At 39.8% G+C, this 12,290-nt stretch overlaps 1 protein-coding gene across 1 annotated transcript; it reads left to right on the top strand.

Annotated features, from left to right (window-relative positions):
* Positions 1-7,630: 7,630 nt before the first annotated feature.
* Positions 7,631-10,487, top strand: LOC146035674 (uncharacterized). Its single transcript, XM_083159260.1, has 7 exons — positions 7,631-7,709; positions 7,789-7,888; positions 8,088-8,213; positions 8,444-8,551; positions 8,731-8,949; positions 9,148-9,186; positions 9,404-10,487. Exons 1-7 carry the CDS (start codon positions 7,704-7,706, stop codon positions 10,456-10,458), a joined length of 1,653 nt encoding a protein of 550 aa, XP_083015386.1. The 5' UTR covers positions 7,631-7,703; the 3' UTR covers positions 10,459-10,487.
* The last annotated feature ends 1,803 nt before the right edge of the window (positions 10,488-12,290 follow it).

Below are 12,290 nucleotides of genomic sequence, written 5' to 3'. Positions count from 1 at the left end.
CGGCTGCCTCCTCTTATAGAAAAAGGAATAGAAAAGTATTTGACGGGTGTTTTTTTGCCACAAAGTGTGGGGGGGACCAGCTGGTCGCTTGTACCCTTAGCTATTGCGTTACGAATAACGGACCCTTGTGCCGTCATTCTTTCTTAGAATTTGGGCTATATAACATAAGAATAGTTGAAATGTAAACGATGGCGAATGAGAAATTTCTGCCCCATATGCGGGTGGAAAAATGAATCACCTGCCAGCATGAACTGACAGGTTACACAACCGCACCTGCTACAGCCGTGCCTCCCGACATTAAAAAAGAAGACGAATCAAGAGTTTTACTGGGTTTTAGTTTTAGTTTTTAGCCATGATTTTAGGTTCTTTCCCCTGGAATAGCAAGGCATAATTCTGGTTTGGGTGAGCCCCATATTGGTATCAGAGGCTATAATGAGCCAGTGTTACCTGGGAAAACTCCTGCACTCTGTCAGTGCTTTGTCAAACCTCCTATTGGATATTTCTGTCTCCAGACCAAGTGCTTTTAGCAGCTCCAGCACAGCCTGACATCTAGCAGTGCAACTGCATTCACTCCTGCTTCTTCCAGGCAACTTCCACTCCAGCTGTCTCCAGTCAGCGTCTGCTCCTGTCTATACTACAGTGGTTACCTGGTCCTCTACTCGCTCACCATAGGTTTACCATTGCTGTCTGCAACCTCTACGCTTCATCTACTGCTACTGCTCATCTACCCGGTACCACTAAGCATCTAACAGACACCTCTCAGAAAGTCATCTCCAATACAGCCACCATCGGTGACCCAATATCGATCAACTGTTATCATCGGTGTATTTTCCTCCTGTGTATGTGTTATGGTATGCCGGTAAGCTGCTATTACTACTTACTTGCAGTCATTGTTTTCTCCGATATCCTATCAATGGTCTACGTTGCATCATACAAGTGAGCATTCAATCTTCAATCACTGTTGTCTTCAACTTCCCATCGTATCATGCTAATGAGCATTCATTCATCAGTACCACCGTTTCAGCATTGATAGTTCTTCCAACATCTATACCACAGTTCTTCAACATCCACTTTTCAGTTTCACAGTATTCTTCAGCATCAGTTACAAAGTCTTCACAGTACTCTTTAGCTTCGCTTTCTAAGTCTCAGTTTACAAGTCTTCCAGTGTTCCTCATCATCGTAGTCCTACCATAGTCTGCAAGTCCACAGTCTACCCAGTGCTGTCATTCATTCATACTGTAGTTGCCATCCTTCAATATCTGGTTAGTCCAGTCACTGTTCTTGTTCATAATCCTCTGCTATTAAACTAAGCCAAAGAATTTTGATTCTTGTGACATCTCAGTTTATGTAGCTTCTAAAGAGAAATCCAATCCTCCAGCCCAAAGAAGGGCATCTAGTATTATATCTTCTAAAGACGCGTCCATGCTGCCAACCCCTGGTAGGGTGTCCAGTGTTCAGAATTCGAGAACTGGCATCAAAATTGTCTAGTCTGTTATCACCAGGAGGGGTACTGGATTTGCAAATTCCAAAAGGGATCTCTATTAGTTCAATCCCAAGGGAGGTATCCAGGGCTAAATCCCCAGGTGGGAGTTATAAATCCATAAATAGTGACATGAGTCTGCCAGTCATCTTCTTTGAATGCATACAGTATTGTCTAGCCCCAAGAGGGAGTTCTGTCCATCCAGCCCCAAGAGGGGGTTCTGCCCATCCTGCCCAAAGAGAGGGTCTACAGTCTCCAGCCCCAATTGGGGGCCCACAGTCTCCAGCCCCACGAGGAAGTCTGCATTCTCCAGCCCCAAGATGGGGTCCTCAGTCTCCAGTCCCAAGTGGGGGTCCGCAGTCTCCAGCCCCAAGTGGAGGTCCACAGTCTCCAGCCCCAAGTGGAGGTCCGCAGTCTTCAGCCCCAAGTGGAGGTCCGCAGTCTCCAGCCCCAAGTGGGGGTTCACATTGCTGAGCCACAAGAGGGGTATGCAGCCCTGAGCCCCAAGAGGGGGTCCGCAGTCCTGATCTCCCAAAGGGGGTCCACAGTCCTGATCTCCAAGAGGGGGTTCGAAGTCCTGATCTCCCCCGATCTGCAGTCCTCAGCCCCATGGGTGGGTCCGCAGTACTGAGCCTCAAGAGGCACATGAGAAGGCATTACATACGGCCACCAATCTTCCACCACACTCCATTCACCACTTCCTCAGCTCCTCCTCTCCTGCCAATTTCATAAAACTCGCCAATCATGACAAATATCAATTTGGTTTCGGGCCATGTTGGAATCACTATTAATGTATACTATGCGCACCATTTGTGAATATGGTAATCCTCTAATTAAAGAGGGTTGGTGGCAGCTATTGCCTGTAACAATAAATATGTTGGTGTACTCTCATCTTTACATCAAGAAAATTCATATCTGACTGACTTATTGCATAGGTAAATGTTATTGGACCTGCATGTAAAGGGTATTGAGAAATTAACTCCTCAAAAGATCTTTAGATCCTCTACAAACTACAAAGAGATCATCTATGTAGCAACTAAATGATATATAGATGATCATAATGCCGTTGTTATAAAATAACTCCTTCTCGATTGTGAACATAACAATTTTAGCATAACACTGGGCTGCACTAGATCCCATCCCACAGCCCCGTGTTTGCAAATAAAATTTGTCAAATAATAAAGTTGTTATAAACTGAAACAAGTCAATTATCACCTAAATCTGTGCAAGAGAGAAAACATTTTTCTTATGTAGAAACTTTTGAACAGCCTCAAGGCCGAACTGGTGGGGGATTGAGGTGTACAAACTTACAACATCTACCCCAGTTAGCCAACTATCAGGAGGAACCATCGGGATCTCTTTAAGTTTCAACAGAATTTGTCCAGTATCTAAAATGAAACTTGGTTCTTGCATGATTAAAGGTTGGAGTAATGAGTCCAGGGGACACACTGAAGGATGAAACAGCGATCCTCTAGCCACGATGATGGGGTGTCCAGGCACTTTTTCACTATTTTTGTGAATCTTGGGAATAGTATAATAAAGAGGTACTATCGGATTTTCAGGTATTAAGACAGTAGTCCATTCATCACTGATGAGATCAGATTCCACCGCTGCTTTCAAGATATTTATCAATTTTCTTTTACAAGATGCAGTAGGATCGTGTACCAATTTCTGGTATACTTCATCATCATTAAGTATGTTCCAGCAATACAATCTATTGTGATCTGATGAGATTAAAAAAGAAAGAGGTGGACTTCCACTTGCACTGTATCTCTGAGCAACTATTACAAATTAAAACATATACCCAGAGGATTTAGTCAACAATTGCTTCCTGGACCTCATTCTCCTGGTGACTGAGCAATCTACCAAGGAATTAGAAAAAAGTAAAATTGCTACCAAATTGCTACATGCCCACACTGATTGCCAATGCAACATAACTAGCCTACCAAATTACAGCCCAGATTACGCAGTATAAACAAGAATTAATTAAAGTTTATAAAATAAAAATTGCATAAAGTAACATTGGACTATGAAAGACACACTGTATACAGATGGTTGGACGATCCTGCACCCACAGGCCAATGTGGAAAACTGTTTCTTAGGCGGAATAAACAAATGGCATCCAGATTTGATACAGACACATCACAAGTTACAGCAAGCTCCAACTCCGAGTGCGATAAAGCTGATACAGCCTTGCCCTATTTAGGGGTAGCCACTTGGGGTATAATCACCAGCACATGCGGAGATACACGAGGAAAGGCAGACCCCCCAAACCAAAGTAAATGTCATCTATAATATATCTTCGTATGAGCTATCGCAAAGTGAACAAAAATTATTACGTAAAGGACTTTCCTTCCCACTGTCAGTAAATTTTGATTGAGAAAAATGCTCTGAACCATGAGCTCAAATTGAAAGAATTTTTTCATGCATGTCCCACAGAACCCAGACCAGCTGCAATACCAGAGAGCAAACCATTATTTGACAATTTCAGCATCAAAACACTCATGTGCATGTTGGATCAAGATGTCAACAGCCTGAAGCAAAATTGGAAAAAGCATCACCCCAATTTATCACCATTAGAACGGGAAGCTCTCAAGACCTTGTCACAGAACGAGAGCCTTATTATTCATTTTGCTGACAAAGGAGGAGGCATCGTCAGTAGATAAGGCACACTTTTTCTTCAAACTAATTGGTTTTGACAGGTCCACGCCCCTTTTATACAGTTTGTCCACGCCCCCATTTATACATTTTGATATCAAACTTGATACGATCGTATCACGTTTGATATGAAAGTGGTATAAATAATATTAACCCCCGTATTAAAATATAATTGGTTTGATACTGTAACTTCATACACTGATATTGGTTATGTGAAATAACACATATATAAAGTACGCTTAATGTTATCTTAATCAGCTGGTAGAATTTCTAAACATAATGCTAAAAAAGTTGTTAGAAAAATATGGTATACAACAGATATATAATTCGTAGAAATGTAGATCTTGTTTTATATCAAATTTGATTTGTGTAGGATGTCGTGCAACGCCGATCATCAAAACAGCCGGCTGAAAGCCAGGTATTATAACGTATTAAAGCCGGGGAGTCGGCTTTGATAAATATCCGATGTGAGAAAATGGTTACAAGAGCAAGACGCGTACACATTGCACAAACCGGCTAGAAAAAACTATAAAAGGAATATGATATGCGTATCGGATATAAATCAACAGTGGCAATGTGATTTGGTATAGCTCATAGATCTTTCACAGTGAATAATACAGGCAGTTCATTACCAACTATAATAACACTGACCTTAGAACGAGCCAAAAGCGCTACAACGATGTGGCTGACCAAACGTGTATCAAAAATAAATAAAATAAAAATAAAAAGTTATATCCCAACACGATAACTTCCACAGCGTCTAAGTCCATTCTTGCTTTTAAAATAAATGAAATATCCGCGTACATAACAAAGAGGTCTGGGTGTACATATGTTATGCATTTAAAGACAGGGGCCTGAGAAATGGCATATTGTTTTACACACACGTCAACCCATTTTGACTGATGATTGTAATTTTCAAAAGTAATTTTAAACACCGGATCCCATAGTCTTTGAAGACGTTGATATTTACGTATGACGCAATTAGCGTAGACAGCACAGCAGGGCTGGTAACAATTATATTCATTAGAAAGATCATACCTCTGAAAAAAACATTTTCACACGCCTATCAGCTTAATTAGTTTAGACAGAACAAAGAAAGGCCATGAAATCTTTGCAACAGTGCATGAGTGGCATCTAGTGGCCATGTATTGCAGTTGCAAACAAGTTCCAGACGGAGCTAGAGACTACAGAATTAACTTATATATAATATATTTAACTGAACATTATCAATGCTGATAAATAAAGTATCTATATACAGTATATATATATATATATATATATATATATATATGTGTGTAATGTGATGGTATCATTATATTATGTGATGAATAAAACATGGATAATGTGCTATATTATTTAAATCAAAAAATATATTTTAGAAATAAAAAAAAATAATGTCTAGCGATTCATGAAGCACAACCACGTCACTAATATTCTATATATAATCACAGCTGTAGCGTCAACGTAGTATATATTTTAAATTAAAAATTGAAGGATGTTGTTGATGGTGTGCCATATCTGTCATTTATTAATAAGAATTATTAATAATAAGAATAAGGGTTTTTATACAGGGCAATTTAGTGTCGAGCAAAATATTCTAAACACAGCTGTCTATGCCTTTGGAACACAACTCATGAATATTCAAATGAGACAAATGCAACACAGATGTGTTAACTGACTGAAACGTATAAATATGTTCTCCATGGGACCAGACAACTACCAGGCATCTGCCACACATTGAGGTTGAAGGTCTTCACACACACAAGCTATTCAAGACAGAGAACTTGAAGTTTTGTTCCAGAACAGAGGGTAAGTCTATTTTAAATTTCTAAATAACTATATATATATATATATATATATATATATATATATATATACAATATTTCTAAATAGCATAGTTTTAATATTTTATAATAGTATTAACAATGGCAATGCATGCGGGGGTGTTTGTAGTTGATAACCGGCCATTTGTATGTTTAGATCTGTGATTAGTGTGTTGTATATAGCGATTTAAAATGTATTATTTAGAGCCAGCGGCTTTAACACGCTTTTAAATAATCTTAAAATGTAGCCTGTTGGTGTATGCTAGTTATTACGGGGGCCTAGTCTGTATAGAGACTTACGCTGGTTTAGTATGTTGTGGAATTACAAAGCCCGGCATGGCTGACCTCAATTTTGCTATTAGGACTTGTTAATACAATGACAATGCATGCGGGGTGTTTGTAGTTGATAACCGTCAATTTTGCTATTAGGACTTGTTAATACAATGACAATGCATGCGGGGTGTTTGTAGTTGATAACCGGCCATTTGTATGTGTAGATCTGTGATTAGTGTGTTGTATATAGCGATTTAAAATGTATTATTTAGAGCCAGCGGCTTTAACACGCTTTTAAATAATCTTAAAATGTGGCTTGTTGGTGTATGCTAGTTATTACGGGGGCCTAGGCTGTATAGAGACTTACGCTGGTTTAGTATGTTGTGGAATTACAAAGCCCGGCATGGCTGACCTCAATTTTGCTATTAGGACTTGTTAATACAATGACAATGCATGCGGGGTGTTTGTAGTTGATAACCGGCCATTTGTATGTGTAGATCTGTGATTAGTGTGTTGTATATAGCGATTTAAAATGTATTATTTAGAGCCAGCGGCTTTAACACGCTTTTAAATAATCTTAAAATGTAGCTTGTTGGTGTATGCTAGTTATTACGGGGGCCTAGTCTGTATAGAGACTTACGCTGGTTTAGTATGTTGTGGAATTACAAAGCCCGTCATGGCTGACCTCAATTTTGCTATTAGGACTTGTTAATACAATGACAATGCATGCGGGGTGTTTGTAGTTGATAACCGGCCATTTGTATGTTTAGATCTGTGATTAGTGTGTTGTATATAGCGATTTAAAATGTATTATTTAGAGCCAGCGGCTTTAACACGCTTTTAAATAATCTTAAAATGTAGCTTGTTGGTGTATGCTAGTTATTACGGGGGCCTAGTCTGTATAGAGACTTACGCTGGTTTAGTATGTTGTGGAATTACAAAGCCCGGCATGGCTGACCTCAATTTTGCTATTAGGACTTGTTAATACAATGACAATGCATGCGGGGTGTTTGTAGTTGATAACCGGCCATTTGTATGTGTAGATCTGTGATTAGTGTGTTGTATATAGCGATTTAAAATGTATTATTTAGAGCCAGTGGCTTTAACACGCTTTTAAATAATCTTAAAATGTGGCTTGTTGGTGTATGCTAGTTATTACGGGGGCCTAGGCTGTATAGAGACTTACGCTGGTTTAGTATGTTGTGGAATTACAAAGCCCGGCATGGCTGTCCTCAATTTTGCTATTAGGACTTGTTAATACAATGGCAATGCATGCAGGGGGTGTTTGTAGTTGATAACCGGCCATTTGTATGTGTAGATCTGTGATTAGCGTGTTGTGTTTGGTATACAGATTTTGTGCACACAAATTCTTTTATGATTGCTGAATGATGTATGTTGTTATCAACAGTGACATCTAGTGGTTGTTGCAGAAAACACCTTTGAACTTAAGCTATCAACAAAACGCCAACATGCAGGTGTGTATATGATATTTACAATAGTTTAACAATAGCTTATTGTATTGTTATTTCAACTTATTATTATTATTTATTACAGAGAAAGGAATACAAAACCATTAATGCAAATAAAATAAGTCTCAGAGACTTTCAAGATTTACCCAGCTTTCAACAGCAGTCAAATGAGCAGACAAATACGTGTAAGTTTACAGATCAAAGACACATTGTTGTTGGTGGTTATAAATGTTACTCTGTTGGTGTTAATTATCAAGCGCCCTATTGGTATTAATGTTACACGTGTTGATTGTATTTTTCGTTCTACAAAATTGTTGTGTTAATTTTTATTTTATTTTTTATGTATATATTATTTTTTATTAAATTGTTAATCCCATAAATCAGTTTCAGATGTCACAAATGACGCATCTGAAGTTGGATCATATGGTTCGGATTTCACAGTCGGGCCGGATCTGACGACATTCGAAAACCCATACGCAGCATACTCTGATTTGTCCGAATCGCAAAAATGTAGGTGATCATAAGCCGTCAAAAAAAAAAAATGTGATGTATGTTAAAAAAATGTGATATATTATTATTTCCAAAAATATGTCTCTCTCTCTCTCTCTCTCTCTCTCTCTCACGCTATCTCGCGCGAACTCTCACGTTCTCACTCATATATATATATATATATATATATATCCTGTTATATTCATTTTTATACAGCCTGTGATATTAATGTGTTATTTGTTCTCTGTTAGTATCGCCGATTATGTCGAAATCTGATGCAGAACACATAATGGATGATCTCTGGAATTTACCATCGGCAAAACACTATAAACAGCTATACCAGACCCCGGCTATACAAGGTGAATTTTGACGATTGGCTGGTGATGTTTTTATAATGTGTTTTTGTGTTAAATGTTACATATCGTCGCAAAATCATGAATAGTGTCCACAGGAGTTGTTGTTATCATGACTTAAATGACGTTTTTTTTTTTTCTCAAGTCGGCGAATGTGTCGTTAATTGATAATGTATGTATTACAGATGACATAGCTAGCCGGTATGAACCTACGGTACCTAGGGCCGATACGTGTGAAGCGGGACCATCCGGATACAGAGAACCGACATCGAGTGTTGGATCAAACGCCAAACAACCCAACAGCACATTGGCTAAAGGAGCAAAAAGAACACAGATCAGCGATCAAGCTTTCTGGTCATTGTTTAAAGGAACCATGCCGGCGCAAACCTTTGACAAATACCCGTGTATGTTTATTTATTTGGTTTCTTATATAGCACAACATTTACTACTGTTCTTTACAAATGGAAACCACCGGTATTAAACAGACTGTGTAGATGAAAACCGACAAGGAAGGTGGGGGGTTGGGAGGTCTGAAGTTGTTATAAAGCGACTGTCTTTGTGGCCGCGTATGTGTAACTAAAACGGTGTGATTTTTATTACAGTAGGAACCACGCCGATGGAAAGATCTGGCAAATATTCAGGTGTGTAATGTAATGTTTATTTATTTAGTTTCTTATATAGGACCGCGTTCATCATTGTTCTTTACAAATGGAAACCACAGGTGTTAAACAGACTGTGTAGATGCAAACCGACATGGATGGGGTGGGTGTTTTGGGAGGCGGGTCTGAAGGTGTTATAAAGCGGTTGTCTTAGTGTCCGCGAATGTGTAACTAAAACGTTGTTATTTTTTATTTACAGCGGATCCGCGACGATTCGCAAAAATGATAGCAGCGGCCGGGGTTGCTCAACCACTCAATGCTGAAATGGATGGGGGTGAATCAGCTAAAACGGTGATCGACCCACAACTTCAAGAAGATGTATCAAGGGCCGAGATCATGGCCACCGAGCGCGACGATTTCAAGCCAAGCAAGCGGAGAATTACAAAAAGTCGAGTCGGTCAAGAAAACAAGGCCGATTTATCAGACCTTAAAAGAAGATTGAAATATTCGGAAGGTAGACCCGTGAGAAAAAGAATTGCATTACAAACAGTGCCAACCGTGAGTAATGTGGATTACCCGCACGCATTTACAACACCTGCAACACCTACTGAATCCGACATTGACATTGCCGGTAATACAAAGACTGTGAAGACTCGTAAAACTTTACGACTGTCAAGAGAGAGATACACGCCGCTGACGGATGATGATGTCATCGTAATTTCAGACACGCAGGAACATCATACTACAGAAACGCAAAGCGTGGTCAGTAACACGCCTGCAGATACATTATCCGCTAATGATGAGGACTTAAATGGTCAAACATTTTTTATCACCCCTAGTGAAGAGTCAGTCTCAGATACACCACAGAATGATGATGAGGCTGTAACATCTGTAGCCGGAATCCCTGATAAAGTAATGGGTGATGATTACACAAAACTGCCCAGTGTTTTTACCACGGTCGGCGAGGCAACCGCATCGGGCGGTGTGGATGCCCCGCCGACCGTGGTATCGACAGACATAGTTGATGGGGGTCAGAATGTGGAACAATTAGGACAAGATGCGGAAATACAATACTACGCGGTCATGGGGAGGATGCGTGAGCATATAGGGTACATGCGTAGAAATGTCAATACCATGTTGAACCGTATAAAAGATGAGCTTTATGGTTCAAAAAAGAAGCCAGAGATCATTAAAGAACTTGTAGAAATGTACATGAATGTAACATCAAACCATATAGCAGAGACCGTGAGGACTAGGGATTTTATTAAAGCGAACATGTATCATTTTGCAGAGATAATTGAAACGGATCCGTGACTAGGCATGGTGGGTTATGGATTGAAACGTAATTTACATGTGTGTAAAAAAGTCCCAAGAATTAAAGCAAATGTACCGTGCAAAATCTCACACTTATTTCGCCGTTCGAAAATAAAACAGGCTTTAAAATGCATATACAGGCTGAGAAAGCGTAAACAACACAGGGGGCGATGCACAACCCCAACCCCAGGTGCACAGGCTGACAAATCACCGGACCAACCATTACCGGGTGACGCTGCGTCACCTGACAATGTTGAACACCCCGCAACGCCCATGCATAATGACATAGATGGGGGTGCGCCACCCGGTAATGGTGAAGGTCGGCGAGATGTGTACTTAGAAGCTGTTAACAGGTATGAGCGACACCATCCTAATTTCAGAGCTATTGAGTATCATAATCATTTTCAATTTGTTAATTTGGAAAGAGTTACATCATTTGCAGAGGGTGTTGAAGCCGTACACAACGCTATACAGGTTATGATTGATGAATTCATGGTTGGTGTTGACCCTAATGATCGTGTACAGTTAAGATTGGAGGGGGGTGGTTTACACAACGCCATCTACTCACACCGAAAGCCGCAAGAATCATTAGACGCTGTCAGTTTCTTGAATCAAATTACAAACACTCTTCAAAGTAACGCTGAATTCTTATTAGGCACGGGTTTAAGGTTTGTGATCACTGTTTTTAGAAATAGAGCGGGTGGGGCCCTAACTGGTCGCGGCCTTAGACGCATTCCATACAGCTTAATTATAGAAAGGCGCAGAAGACACCTGTATGATTTCAACAATACGCACAATTATTTGTGCTTTGCGGCATCGATCTGCAAACTTCTGGATAAAGGTAATGCCACAGACGCTGAAATACACGATCGGGCGCTTCAAATTCATAAGGATTTGAACCTACCGATCGATAAAGCAGTCAGCTTTAGCGACGTTGTTGTTTTTGAAAAACACTTAAAAACAAAAATTACAATATTATATCATAATAATCGTTCTTGGCATTACTATTCTTCAGAATCGCGCTACGGTGATACCCTGTATGTATTATATCACGATTCACACTATTATGGCCTGATTAATATCTGCGCATTTCTCGGATCGAGATATTTCTGTTCCTTATGTAATCGAACTTATGAGCGCAAAAATAGCCACGATTGTCTTTTCTTTTGTAAGGCTTGTCACAGACAAGCGTGCGCTGATGATGGGGCTTCCGCATTAAGATGTTCGGTTTGTAGGGTGTTTTGCAGATCGCGTGAATGTTTAGAGGAGCACAAATCCTTAGCTTTAGATCGCAAAATATCCTGTCTTGAACATGTTTATTGCGACAGGTGTTGTCTCTACCATCGCAGGTCTCATGAGTGTCAGGGGCTAAAGTGTTCTACTTGCAAGGCATATGTTGATGGGTTTGCGGATCATTTGTGTTACATACAGCCCATCAAAGCGGAAGAACCCACCACCAAATACATCTTTTTTGATTTCGAATGCATGCAGGAGACAGGTATACATATACCAAACTACTGTTACGCTCTCACATTAATGGGTGAGAAATCCTGGGAGTTTAAGGGCAAAGCTTGTATCGATGATTTTGTAAAGACGTTCATGAAACCAAAATTTGCGCATTACACATTCATAGCCCATAACGCTGGGCGGTATGATTCGTATTTTGTATTGAACAAGATCATCAAAGAACGGTATACAGTATCCCTCATCTCTAATGGCGGAAACATAATGTGTATCACAATAAAAGATCTGAAGATTAGGTTTATAGACTCTCTCAATTTTCTCCCCATGAAATTGAGCAGATTTCCAAAGGCCATGGGATTTGATGGCGT

This window comes from Crinia signifera, chromosome 9 (genome assembly GCF_055691185.1).
Source record: "Crinia signifera chromosome 9, ASM5569118v1, whole genome shotgun sequence".
Lineage (NCBI taxonomy): Eukaryota > Metazoa > Chordata > Amphibia > Anura > Myobatrachidae > Crinia > Crinia signifera.
Note: the sequence above shows the minus strand (reverse complement) of the source record. Positions and strands in the feature narration are given on the sequence as shown.